This window comes from Bidens hawaiensis, unplaced genomic scaffold (assembly GCF_021521415.1).
Source record: "Bidens hawaiensis isolate Kalapana, Puna unplaced genomic scaffold, B.hawaiensis_p1.1 tig00020807_1, whole genome shotgun sequence".
NCBI lineage: Eukaryota > Viridiplantae > Streptophyta > Magnoliopsida > Asterales > Asteraceae > Bidens > Bidens hawaiensis.
The window spans coordinates 282,025-295,914 of NW_027493207.1; the positions used below are offsets into that span (position 1 = coordinate 282,025).

General features: G+C 35.4%; 1 protein-coding gene, 1 long non-coding RNA gene and 1 pseudogene across 3 annotated transcripts in view; all 3 read left to right on the forward strand.

Moving 5' to 3' along the window:
* Nucleotides 1-1,723: 1,723 nt before the first annotated feature.
* LOC143561830 (pescadillo homolog) lies at nt 1,724-3,237 on the forward strand. The gene is made up of 4 exons (XM_077049801.1): nt 1,724-1,773; nt 1,861-1,946; nt 2,781-3,019; nt 3,117-3,237. The coding sequence occupies exons 1-3, from the start codon at nt 1,750-1,752 to the stop codon at nt 2,974-2,976; spliced, it is 306 nt and encodes a 101-aa protein (XP_076905916.1). The 5' UTR covers nt 1,724-1,749; the 3' UTR covers nt 2,977-3,019; nt 3,117-3,237.
* Nucleotides 3,238-3,616: 379 nt separating this feature from the next.
* On the forward strand, nt 3,617-4,718 carry LOC143561831 (uncharacterized). Its single transcript, XR_013140383.1, has 3 exons — nt 3,617-3,671; nt 3,759-3,844; nt 4,686-4,718. It is a non-coding gene; the product is annotated as an uncharacterized LOC143561831 (long non-coding RNA).
* Nucleotides 4,719-11,019: 6,301 nt separating this feature from the next.
* The window catches only part of LOC143561828 (pescadillo homolog), a 95,040-nt pseudogene continuing 92,169 nt past the window's right edge, over nt 11,020-13,890 (forward strand). The window contains exons 1-2 of the transcript XR_013140382.1: nt 11,020-11,065; nt 13,014-13,054. The product of XR_013140382.1 is annotated as a pescadillo homolog (transcript). The remainder of the gene's footprint in view (nt 11,066-13,013; nt 13,055-13,890) is intronic.

Below are 13,890 nucleotides of genomic sequence, written 5' to 3' on the forward strand. Positions count from 1 at the left end.
CAACAAAAAAATGGTTCCAACTAACCCATACGGTCACGTCAACGAAGATCTTCAAGCCGTAGCAAACGAAACTCGCCGGAAAAGACGCCGACGTTTTCAGTAGAATCGACTTGATCTCTTGTTTGTGGTAGAGGGCTGACATTTTTATGCGTGGGAGGTTATTGACTTGTGGTTAATAATATACTTTCTGAGCATATCCCCCTTTTTACGGCTGAGAGATAATGTGAACAGTGATGTGATGTGTTACTGTTCATGCTTTTACTGTTCACATATTTGTTCTCCTTAATTGAGCGGGAAAAGGAACCTTATAACCTTCTAACCTTTTTAGCGTTAATGTGTGAGAGTCATTTTACAAGACTTTGGGCTACCCCGTCATCACCATTCGAAGTTTTTGATATCAAGAATATAACCAAAATGTATAAGATGATAGTTGAGGGAATAATGCAATGATTTCAGTTGTTCATAAAAAAAATAAAGAGACGTCGAAGGGGACAATAGAGGGAATAATGCACATATTAGATGATAGTTGAGGGAATAATGCACATATTATGATTTCAGTTGTTCATAAAAAAAATAAAGAGACGTCGAAGGGGACAATAGAAGGAAGAGGGGTCGGTGGGTGAACGGGCTAAGGGGATCCTTATGTGGGGCCAACCTTTAATCCAACCAATCACACATTACTATTATATAAAAAAAGATTAAATAGTAATTGTGTTTTTAGTTAAACCAATACGAGTTTTTGTGTCAAAAGCTAGTGAGAGCTCCCATACTGACGTAGGGTAGTGACGTGATAAGACGTTTTTCACTTTTTAATTGAACTAATACAAATTGTCTAATTAAATGACCCAAAGCATTTCAAATTAGTCCGTTTATGTTGCTTTGAAAATTATATGAGTTAGTTTGTGTCATATAATTTACTAAAATGGTCAAAACAATATTCCGTTCTATCATTTTCTGACCCGCTACAACCCGAACCAAAGCATTTTTTTAATTGACTCGTTCCGACCCAACCCAACCTATTTGCCACCCCGTAGCCGTAGTAGAGGTGCACAAAAAACCCGAACCCGGAATAAAAACCCGAAACCGTTTTTTTAATACACGGGTTTAATACCCGAACCCGACCCGACCCGTAGGGTACGGATAAAGTATGCATTTTAGTACTAAAACCCGAACCCGAACCGGACCCGATTTATACCCGGTAATACCCAAAAACCCGAACCGGTTCCATACCCGAAACCAGGTTTTTCCAATACGTGAAACTGGGTATTTCAAATACCCGATGTATACACGAAAAATACCTTAAAAATACCCGAAAAAGTGCAAAGTTTTAAAAAATCCAATCTATATCCGAAAAATACCCGGAAAAAAGCCAATGCATAGGGTATTCAAATACCCGATTTTAGAATACCCGATTCTATACCTGACCCGAACCCAATGCATAGAGTATCATTTTAAGAGACAATACCCGAACCAAAACTCGGACCAGGTATTACCAATACCCGATTTTCCAATACCCGGTCGGCCAGTCATACCCGAACCGGGTATTTAAAAAACCCGATTTGTGCACCTTTAAACTGTAGTGATGCCTAGCCCGTTTATAATAAAAAAATTAAAAGCCCAAGTAAACATTAACTTTAGAGAACAGGCCCACTTGTATAGTGCTCATGGCCATATATACCGAATTTATAAATCTACAAACAGAAGTCTTAACATTTAGGGTTTATCATATACAACCGTTATTCAACAGCCATGCCGAAGCACTACCGACTTGCCGTAAGCTCATATCAAACAATTAGTAGCTAATTCGTTAATTAACCTGTTCTTTATATATGTTGATGATTTGAGTTGTAATTTGCACAGGGGAAGAAGAAAGAAGGTAACGCCGCTAGATACATCACCAGGTCTCAAGCTGTCAAGTACCTTCAAGTCAGTCTATCTGTCTTCAGGTACTCATTCTGATTCTGATTCGAATATTCGACATAGATTCTATTTGATTAATTAATATTGATAGTTATTTAGGTAAATGGTGATACAGAATCCGATTGGTTTATGGTTTTGTATTAGGGCTGTAACCGAATTGAAAACAGCCTTGTGTTCGTGTTCGTCCGTTAATCTTTAATTGGACAAGTGAACGTTTTACGAGCACCTAAATGTTTTATTTGATATGGATAATTGAGAATGGCTAGTGTCAATGGTTTGGTCTTGCTAGCAAGTACCAAGTTTGTGTTGCCGTATTTAACATTCATATTAATATGTTGGTTTACGTATACATTAATTATTAATACTCATTTATTTATCTTTTATAGTTGATGATTTTTATTTAAGATTAGAGAAGTGGCTTAAATATATTAAAATAGCCTTTAATGAACAAACATGAACAAACATTTAAGTACTTAAACGGATGTTAACGAACACTTTATTGAAAGTTCACGAACACAGTTGAACGGACACAGCCTGTGTTCGTGTTCATTCATTTAGTTAATTGGGCCAAATTTGTTTTTCCTTGTTTGTTTCATTTATTAAACGAATGGACATAAAGGAGCTTCCTGTCAAGCAGTTCGCCGAACTCTCGATTTGTTTACTGCCCTAGTTTGTGTTTTGCATTTTATCCTTTCGTTTGTTTGGATGAATTTGTTTGGCTACTATTACTCTATTAGTACACACAGTCTCACACATCCACTTTTATTTGTGTGAAGGTGTTTAGTTATTAATGAATGGACTTGGTTAAATAAATATGACTTGCTGTTAGTTTTAATGTTTTTGGGCGTTTTATTCAATAGGAGATTATGTATCTTCAAAGGCGTGTTCCCGCGGGACCCAAAGAAAAAGGTGAAGGGAAACCACCATACCTATTATCACATGAAGGATATATTGTTTCTTAAACACGAGCCGCTTCTTGATAAATTTCGTGAGATGCGAGCATATGAGAAAAAGGTCAAGAAAGCAGTGTCTAAGAAGAACAAGGATGGCTGTTGACAAGAAAGCCTACTTATACTCTTGATATGCTTATTCGAGAAAGGTAGGTCTTAGCATATTCAGTATTTAACATTTTTACTTGCTGTTTTAGTTTCTTGTAACATGTCACTTTATGATATGTGTTTTGTGTTTGGCTTTAGATATCCAAAGTTCATTGATGCATTAAGAGATTTGGATGACTGTCTTACAATGGTGCATCTTTTTGCTGCACTACCTGCTATAGAGAGGGCAAATATTCAAGCAGAAAGAATCCATAACTGTAGAGGGTATGTGTTGTCACATTGATACTATAATCAAGATTTTATTTTAAGAAAAAATTATAATGGTATTTATGTTTCATTAGCCTAAGCCTCGAGTGGCATGCATATATCTCTCGCACACATAAATTGCGAATGAACCCGAACCAGGTATTATCAATACCCGATTTTCCAATACCCGGTCGGCCGGTCATACCCGAACCCGGGTATTTCAAAAACCCGATTTGTGCACCTTTAAACTGTAGTGATGCCTAGCCAGTTTATAACAGAAAAATTAAAAGCCCAAGTAAACAATAACTTTAGAGAACAGGCCCAGATTGTATAGTGCTCATGGCATATATACCGAATTTATAAATCTACTAGCAGAAGTCTTAACTTTTAGCGTTTATCATATACAACCGTTGTTCAACAGCCATGCCGAAGCACTACCGACTTGCCGTAAGCTCATATCAGACAATTATCAACTAATTCGTTGATTAACCTGTTCTTTATATATGTTGATGATTTGAGTTGTAATTTGCGCAGGGGAAGAAGAAAGAAGGTAACGCCGCTAGATACATCACCAGGTCTCAAGCTGTCAAGTACCTTCAAGTCAGTCTATCTGTCTTCAGGTAATCATATTGATTCTGATTCGAATATTCGATGTAGATTCTATTTGATTAATTAATATTGATAGTTATTTAGGTAAATGGTGATATAGAATCCCATTGGTTTATGGTTTTGTATTAGGGCTGTAACCGAATTGAAAACAACTTTGTGTTCGTGTTCGTCCGTTAAGCTTTAATTGGACAAGTGAACGTTTTACGAGCACCTAAATGTTTTATTTGATATGGATAATTGAGAATGGACAGTGTCAATGGTTTGGTCTTGCTAGCAAGTACCTAGTTTGTGTTGCTGTATTTAACATTCATATGCATATGTTGGTTTACATATGCATTAATTATTAATACTCATTTATTTATGTTTTATAGTTGATGATTTTGCTTTAAGATTAGAGAGGTGGCTAAAATATATTAAAATAGCATTTAATGAACAAACATGAACAAACAAACATTTAAGTACTTAAACGGATGTTAACGAACACTTTATTGAAAGTTCACGAACACAGTTGAACGAACACAGCCTGTGTTCGTGTTCATTCATTTAGTTAAGTGGGCCAAATTTGTTTTTCCGTGTTTGTTTCATTTATTAAACGAATGGACATAAAAGAGCTTCCTGCCAAGCAGTTCGCCCAACTCTCGGTTAGTTTACTGCCCTAGTTTGTGTTTTGCATTTTATCCTTTCGTTTGTTTGGATGAATTTGTTTGGCTACTATTACTCTATTAGTACACACAGTCTCACACATCCACGTTTTTTTTTTGTGTGAAGGTTTTTAGTTATTAATGAATGGACTTGGTTAAATAAATATGACTTGCTGTTAGTTTTAATGTTTTTGGGCGTTTGATTCTATAGGAGATTATGTATCTTCAAAGACGTGTTCCTGCGGGACCCAAAGAAAAAGGCCAAGGGAAACCACCTTACCTATTATCACATGAAGGATATATTGTTTCTTAAACACGACCCGCTTCTTGATAAATTTCGTGAGATGCGAGCATATGAGAAAAATGTCAAGAAAGCAGTGTCTAAGAAGAACAAGGATGGCTGTTGACAAGAAAGCCTACTTATACTCTTGATATGCTTATTCGAGAAAGGTAGGTCTTAGCATATTCAGTATTTAACATTTTTACTTGCTATTTTAGTTTCTTGTAACATGTCAATTGATGATATGTGTTTTGTGTTTGGCTTTAGATATCCAAAGTTCATTGATGCATTAAGATATTTGGATGACTGTCTTACAATGGTGCATCTTTTTGTTGCACTACCTGCTATAGAATGGGAAAATATTCAAGCAGAAAGAATCCATAACTGTAGAGGGTATGCGTTGTCACATTGATACTATAATCAAGATTTTTTTTAAAGAAAAAATTATAATGGTATTTATGTTTCATTAGGCTAAGCCTCGAGTGGCAACCATATATCTCTCGCACCCATAAATTGCGAAAGAACCCGAACAAGGTATTACCAATACCCGATTTTCCAATACCCGGTCGGCCGGGATATTTCAAAAACCCGATTTGTGCACCTTTAAACTGTAGTGATGCCTAGCCCGTTTATAACAGAAAAATTAAAAGCCCAAGTAAACAATAACTTTAGAGAACAGGCCCAAATTGTATAGTGCTCATGGCATATATACCGAATTTATAAATCTACTAGCAGAAGTCTTAACTTTTAGCGTTTATCATATACAACCGTTGTTCAACAGCCATGCCGAAGCACTACTGACTTGCCGTAAGCTCATATCAGACAATTATCAACTAATTCGTTGATTAACCTGTTCTTTATATATGTTGATGATTTGAGTTGTAATTTGCGCAGGGGAAGAAGAAAGAAGATAACGCCGCTAGATACATCACCAGGTCTCAAGCTGTCAAGTACCTTCAAGTCAGTCTATCTGTCTTCAGGTAATCATATTGATTCTGATTCGAATATTCGATGTAGATTCTATTTGATTAATTAATATTGATAGTTATTTAGGTAAATGGTGATATAGAATCCCATTGGTTTATGGTTTTGTATTAGGGTTGTAACCGAATTGAAAACAGCCTTGTGTTCGTGTTCGTTCGTTAATCTTTAATTGGACAAGTGAACGTTTTACGAGCACCTAAATGTTTTATTTGATATGGATAATTGAGAATGGCCAATGTCAATGGTTTGGTCTTTCTAGCAAGTACCAAGTTTATGTTGCCGTATTTAACATTCATATTAATATGTTGGTTTACGAATACATTAATTATTAATACTCATTTATTCATCTTTTATAGTTGATTATTTTTATTTAAGATTAGAGAAGTGGCTTAAATATATTAAAATAGCCTTTAATGAACAAACAAACATTTAAGTACTTAAACGGATGTTAACGAACACTTATTGAAAGTTCACGAACACAGTTGAACGGACACAGCCTGTGTTCGTGTTCATTCATTGTTCGTGTTCATTCATTTAGTTAATTGGGCCAAATTTGTTTTTCCGTGTTTGTTTCATTTATTAAACGAATGGGCATAAAGGAGCTTCCTGCCAAGCAGTTCGCCGAACTCTCGGTTTGTTTACTGCCCTAGTTTGTGTTTTGCATTTTATCCTTTCATTTGTTTGGATGAATTTGTTTGGCTACTATTACTCTATTAGTACACACAGTCTCACACATCCACTTTTTTTGTGTGAAGGTGTTTAGTTATTAATGAATGGACTTGGTTAAATAAATATGACTTGCTGTTAGTTTTAATGTTTTTGGGCGTTTGATTCAATAGGAGATTATGTATCTTCAAAGGCGTGTTCCCGCGGGACCCAAAGAAAAAGGTGAAGGGAATTATATAAATAAAACACAAGTCGCAACTAAGCTTAAAAAACAAACAATCTATCATAGTTCACACAAACGGCAAGTGTACCGGTCGCGTAAAGCACAGATGAAGAAAGTCCGGATATCGAACTCGAAGACACGTGAAAACGTTTATAATCACTAAACTCTAACCAAGACTCACCAAAATATTTAATTGATTTTTTTTAGATTTGATTTAACTACTGAACTTAACTAAATGAAAACTTTTGACAAAACTTCGGAAACTTTGACTGTAGTGATAAAAACGTCTACCTAGGTAAGAATCATATTGAAGGAGATGACAAGACAATGGATTGAAAACTCTTACGACACCGGTCCTAAAGGATGACACAACTAAGGTTCGCTCAAGAAGGTCAGATCACCTCTCGGTCTCACTAACAAACTCTAACTTATTTTAGTTGGTTTTAAGAACAAACCGGGAAAACAAATTATTAACGTGTTCTAATGCCGACTCACCTCTCGGTCTCACCGACACACTAGCCTAATGGAAACGAATACTACACAACCAAGGATAGAGGAACAATTCAACTTAACTTAAACTAGATCAACTAATCGCTCAAACACCCAAACCCTACAAGAACAAAACCCGCTCTCGCGCGATCTTAATTCTAACAAGTAAAAATAATGAGACGAGTTTACTTCTTATCACCTCTCGGTCTCTAAGAAGGTGTTTCACAACTGATTTTATCTAATTAATTTACCCACTTATCCCTACGGTTGTACTTCCCGCAAATAAACCCTAAACACAAAGTAAAGAGCCTTAAACATGCAACAACTAATCAAAACCGATTCAATTAATTAAAGCACGAGGTTATTAGGTATAATCAAACAAAACACAGCCACTAAACACAATCTAATTTACTGTTAAATCAAACTTTACATTAACAATTTAAGCCATGATCATTAACAATCCATATTACTAGTCAAAACCTAACAATATTCATCAAACCTAGGTAGAACAAACAAGATTAGCTACTCATTAAGTTTGGAAAGCCATTAACATTCAAGTAAAACATCATAAACATCAACATAAACATAATCAAACTCATTCAAGATCCAAGAATAACTAAATCAAAGTCAAACAATCAATTACTTGCAAAACAATCCAAAGAAAAAAGATCAATTCAACTAGTTAGGGTTCTTGAACAAAAAAACAAAGTTTAAAGATGATTACTTAAGGTTATTGAGCTGAGTTTATGGATGTATTTGATGCCTAGCAGCTGCACAAGACTCTCCTTGGTGTTCTTCTTCCTCTCCAGCCGTCACAACAGCCACCACAGCCCCACAAGCTTCTTTTTTCTATTCCTTTGCTGCTGCCGATCGCAACCTTGTAGGAGTTAGGGTTCTTTTTTTATTTCGGTTTTAGGGCTGGAAAATGGCTGAAAACTAAGTTAATTAACTTAATATAATATCATGTAAGGCTTCTAACTTGTGGGCTTGGGTCGGGCCTTGAGTTGTAGCTTTGAAACTTGACCAAAAAGGCACCTAAAGTCTTCCAACTTAACTCTTTTTTCACCATCTTTCATAAACCTACAATTAACATTTAAACTTTGTAAATTATTGCACTTAACCCCCAATACTTTCATAAAATAAGCAATTAAGCATAAAAACCATGATAAAATCATAAGGAAAGTAAGTGTGTTTTACTACACATCAGGGAAACCACCATACCTATTATCACATGAAGGATATATTGTTTCTTAAACACGAGCCGCTTCTTGATAAAGTTCGTGAGATGCGAGCATATGAGAAAAAGGTCAAGAAAGCAGTGTCTAAGAAGAACAAGGATGGTTGTTGACAAGAAAGCCTACTTATACTCTTGATATGCTTATTCGAGAAAGGTAGGTCTTAGCATATTCAGTATTTAACATTTTTACTTGCTGTTTTAGTTTCTTGTAACATGTCACTTTATGATATGTGTTTTGTGTTTGTCTTTAGATATCCAAAGTTCATTGATGCATTAAGAGATTTGGATGACTGTCTTACAATGGTGCATCTTTTTGCTGCACTACCTGCTATAGAGAGGGAAATTATTCAAGCAGAAAGAATCCATAACTGTAGAGGGCATGTGTTGTCACATTGATACTATAATCAAGATTTTCTTTTAAGAAAAAATTATAATGGTATTTATGTTTCATTAGCCTAAGCCTCAAGTGGCAAGCATATATCTCTCGCACACATAAATTGCGAATGAACCCGAACCAGGTATTACCAATACCCGATTTTCCAATACCCGGTCGGCCGGTCATACCCAAACCCGGGTATTTAAAAAACCCGATTTGCGCACCTTTAAACTGTAGTGATGCCTAGCCCGTTTATAACAGAAAAATTAAAAGCCCAAGTAAACAATAACTTTAGAGAACCGGCCGAGCTTGTATAGTGCTCATGGCCATATATACCGAATTTATAAATCTACAAGCAGAAGTCTTAACTTTTAGGGTTTATCATATACAACCGTTGTTCAACAGCCATGCCGAAGCACTACCGACTTGCCGTAAGCTCATATCAAACAATTAGCAACTAATTCGTTGATTAACATGTTCTTTATATATGTTGATGATTTGAGTTGTAATTTGCGCAGGGGAAGAAGAAAGACGGTAACGCCTCTAGATACATCACCAGGTCTCAAGCTGTCAAGTACCTTCAAGTCAGTCTATCTGTCTTCAGGTACTCATTTTGATTATGATTCGAATATTCGATGTAGATTCTATTTGACTAATTAATATTGATAGTTATTTAGGTAAATGGTGATACAGAATCCGATTGGTTTATGGTTTTGTATTAGGGCTGTAACCGAATTGAAAACAACATTGTGTTCGTGTTCGTCCGTTAAGCTTTAATTGGACAAGTGAACGTTTTACGAGCACCTAAATGTTTTATTTGATATGGATAACTGAGAATGGTCAGTGTCAATGGTTTGGTCTTGCTAGCAAGTACCAAGTTTGTGTTGCTGCGTTTAACATTCATATTCATATGTTGGTTTACGTATACATTAATTATTAATACTCATTTATTTATGTTTTATAGTTGATGGTTTTGCTTTAAGATTAGAGAAGTGGCTAAAATATATTAAAATAGCATTTAATGAACAAACATGAACAAACAAACATTTAAGTACTTAAACGGATGTTAACGAACACTTTATTGAAGGTTCACGAACACAGTTGAATGAAAACAGCCGGTGTTCGTGTTCATTCATTTAGTTAATTGGGCCAAATTTGTTTTTCCGTGTTTGGTTCATTTATTAAACGAATGGACATAAAAGAGCTTCCTGCCAAGCAGTTCGCCGAACTCTCGGTTTGTTTACTGCCCTAGTTTGTGTTTTGCATTTTATTCTTTTGTTTGTTTTGATGAATTTGTTTGGCTACTATTACTCTATTAGTACACACAGTCTCACACATCCACTTTTTTTTTTGTGTGAAGGTGTTTAGTTATTAATGAATGGACTTGGTTAAATAAATATGACTTGCTGTTAATTTTAATGTTTTTGGTCGTTTGATTCAATAGGAGATTATGTAACTTCAAAGGCGTGTTCCCGCGGGACCCAAAGAAAAAGCCGAAGGGAAACCACCATACCTATTATCACATGAAGGATATATTGTTTCTTAAACACGAGCCGCTTCTTCATAAAGTTCGTGAGATGCGAGCATATGAGAAAAAGGTCAAGAAAGCAGTGTCTAAGAAGAACAAGGATGGCTGTTGACAAGAAAGCCTACTTATACTCTTGATATGCTTATTCGAGAAAGGTAGGTCTTAGCATATTCAGTATTTAACATTTTTACTTTCTGTTTTAGTTTCTTGTAACATGTCACTTTATGATTTGTGTTTTGTGTTTGTCTTTAGATATTCAAAGTTCATTGATGCATTAAGAGATTTGGATGACTGTCTTACAATGGTGCATCTTTTTGCTGCACTACCTGCTATAGAGAGGGAAAATATTCAAGCAGAAAGAATCCATAACTGTAGAGGGTATGTGTTGTCACATTGATACTATAATCAAGATTTTCTTTTAAGAAAAAATTATAATGGTATTTATGTTTCATTAGTCTAAGCCTCGAGTGGCAAGAATATATCTCTCGCACACATAAATTGCGAATGAACCCGAACCAGGTATTATCAATACCCGATTTTCCAATACCCGGTCGGCCGGTCATACCCGAACCCGGGTATTTAAAAAACCCGATTTGTGCACCTTTAAACTTTAGTGATGCCTAGCCCGTTTATAACAGAAAAATTAAAAGCCCAAGTAAAAAATAACTTTAGAGAACAGGTCGAGCTTGTATAGTGCTCATGGCCATATATACCGAATTTATAAATCTACAAGCAGAATTCATAACTTTTAGGGTTTATCATATACAACCGTTGTTCAACAGCCATGCCGAAGCACTACCGACTTGCCGTAAGCTCATATCGAACAATTAGCAGCTAATTCGTTGATTAACATGTTCTTTATATATGTTGCTGATTTGAGTTGTAATTTGCACAGGGGAAGAAGAAAGAAGGTAACGCCGCTAGATACATCAGCAGGTCTCAAGCTATTAAGTACCTTCAAGTCAGTCTATCTGTCTTCAGGTACTCATTTTGATTCTGATTCGAATATTCGATGTAGATTCTATTTGATTAATTAATATTGATAGTTATTTAGGTAAATGGTGATATAGAATCCCGTTGGTTTATGGTTTTGTATTAGGGCTGTAACCGAATTGAAAACAGCCTTGTGTTCGTGTTCGTCCGTTAAGCTTTAATTGGACAAGTGAACGTTTTACGAGCACCTAAATGTTTTATTTGATTTGGATAATTGAGAATAGACAGTGTCAATGGTTTGGTCTTGCTAGAAAGTACCATGTTTTTGTTGCTGTATTTAACATTCATATTCATATGTTGGTTTACGTATACATTAATTATTAATACTCATTTATTTATGTTTTATAGTTGATGGTTTTGCTTTAAGATTAGAGAAGTGGCTAAAATATATTAAAATAGCCTTTAATGAACAAACAAACATTTAAGTACTTAAACGGATGTTAACGAACACTTTATTGAAAGTTCACAAACACAGTTGAACGAACACAGCCTGTGTTTGTGTTCATTCATTTAGTTAATTGGGCCAAATTATTTTTTCCGTGTTTGTTTCATTTATTAAACGAATGGACATAAAAGAGCTTCTTGCCAAGCAATTCGCCGAACTCTCGGTTTGTTTACTGCCTTAGTTTGTGTTTTGCGTTTTATCCTTTCGTTTGTTTGGATGAATTTGTTTGGCTACTATTACTCTATTAGTACACATATTTTCACACATCCACTTTCTTTTGTGTGAAGGTGTTTAGTTATTAATGAATGGACTTGGTTAAATAAATATGACTTGCTGCTAGTTTTAATGTTTTTGGGTGTTTGATTCAATAGGAGATTATGTATCTTCTAAGGCGTGTTCCCGCGGGACCCAATGAAAAAGGTGAAAGGAAACCAGCATACCTATTATCACATGAAGGATATATTGTTTCTTAAACACGAGCCGCTTCTTGATAGAGTTCGTGAGATGCGAGCATATGAGAAAAAGGTCAAGAAAGCAGTGTCTAAGAAGAACAAGGATGGCTGTTGACAAGAAAGCCTACTTATACTCTTAATATGCTTATTCGAGAAAGGTAGGTCTTAGCATATTCAGTATTTAACATTTTTACTTGTTGTTTTAGTTTCTTGTAACATGTCACTTTATGATATGTGTTTTGTGTTTTGCTTTAGATATCCAAAGTTTATTGGTGCATTAAGAGATTTGGATGACTGTCTTACAATGGTGCATCTTTATATTTAAGCAGAAAGAATCCATAACTGTAGAGGGTATGTGTTGTCACATTGAAACTATAATTAAGATTTTCTTTTAGGAAAAAATTATAATGGTATTTATGTTTCATTAGGCTAAGCCTCGAGTGGCAAGCATATATCTCTCGCACACATAAATTGCGAAAGAACCCGAACCAGGTATTACCAATACCCGATTTTCCAATACCCGGTCGGCCGGTGATACCCGAACCCGGGTATTTAAAAAACCCGATTTGTGCACCTTTAAACTGCAGTGATGCCTAGCCCGTTTATAACAGAAAAATTAAGCCCAAGTAAACAATAACTTTAAAGAACAGGTCAAGCTTGTATAGTGCTCATGGCCATATATACCGAATTTATAAATCTACAAGCAGAAGTCTTAACTTTGAGGGTTTATCATATACAACCCTTGTTCAACAGCCATGCCGACGCACTACCGACTTGCCGTAAGCTCATATCAAACAATTAGCAGCTAATTCGTTGATTAACCTGTTCTTTATATATGTTGATTATTTGAGTTGTAATTTTCACAGGGGAAGAAGAAAGAAGGTAACGCCGCTAGATACATCACCAGGTCTCAAGCTGTCAAGTACCTTCAAGTGAGTCTATCTGTCTTCAGGTACTCATTTTGATTCTGATTCGAATATTCGACGTAGATTCTATTTGATTAATTAGTATTGATAGTTATTTAGGTAAATGGTGATACAGAATCCGATTGGTTTATGGTTTTGTATTAGGGCTGTAACCGAATTGAAAACAGCCTTGTGTTCGTGTTCGTCCGTTAAGCTTTAATTGGGCAAGTGAACGTTTTACGAGCACCTAAATGTTTTATTTGATATGGATAATTGAGAATGGCCAGTGTCAATGGTTTGGTCTTGCTAGCAAGTACCAAGTTTGTGTTTCTGTATTTAACTTTCATATTCATATGTTGGTTTACGTATACATTAATTATTAATACTCATCTGTTTATGTTTTATGATGGTTGTTACTTTAAGATTAGAGAAGTGGCTTAAATATATTAAAATAGACTTTAATGAACAAACAAACATTTAAGTACTTAAATGGATGTTAACTAACACTTTATTGAAAGTTCACGAACACAGTTGAACGAACACAGCCTGTGTTCGTGTTCATTCATTTAGTTAATTGGGCCAAATTTGTTTTTCCCTGTTTGTTTCATTTATTAAACGAATGGACATAAAAGAGCTTCCTGCCAAGCAGTTCACCGAACTCTCGGTTTGTTTACTGCCCTAGTTTGTGTTTTGCATTTTATCAAACAATTAGCAGCTAATTAGTTGATTAACCTGTTCTTTATATATGTTGATAATTTGAGTTTTAATTTGCACAGGGGAAGAAGAAAGAAGGTAACGCCGCTAGATACATCACCAGGTCTCAAGCTGTCAAGTACCT

Excerpts from the sequence above, each read along its gene's own strand:
- LOC143561830 (XM_077049801.1), top strand. The coding sequence starts at position 1,750 with ATGCCGAAGCACTACCGACTTGCC. Across the intron at positions 1,774-1,860 it reads CGAAGCACTACCGACTTGCC|GGGAAGAAGAAAGAAGGTAA; the intron begins GTAAGCTCATAT and ends TAATTTGCACAG. Across the intron at positions 1,947-2,780 it reads GTCAGTCTATCTGTCTTCAG|GAGATTATGTATCTTCAAAG; the intron begins GTACTCATTCTG and ends TTTATTCAATAG.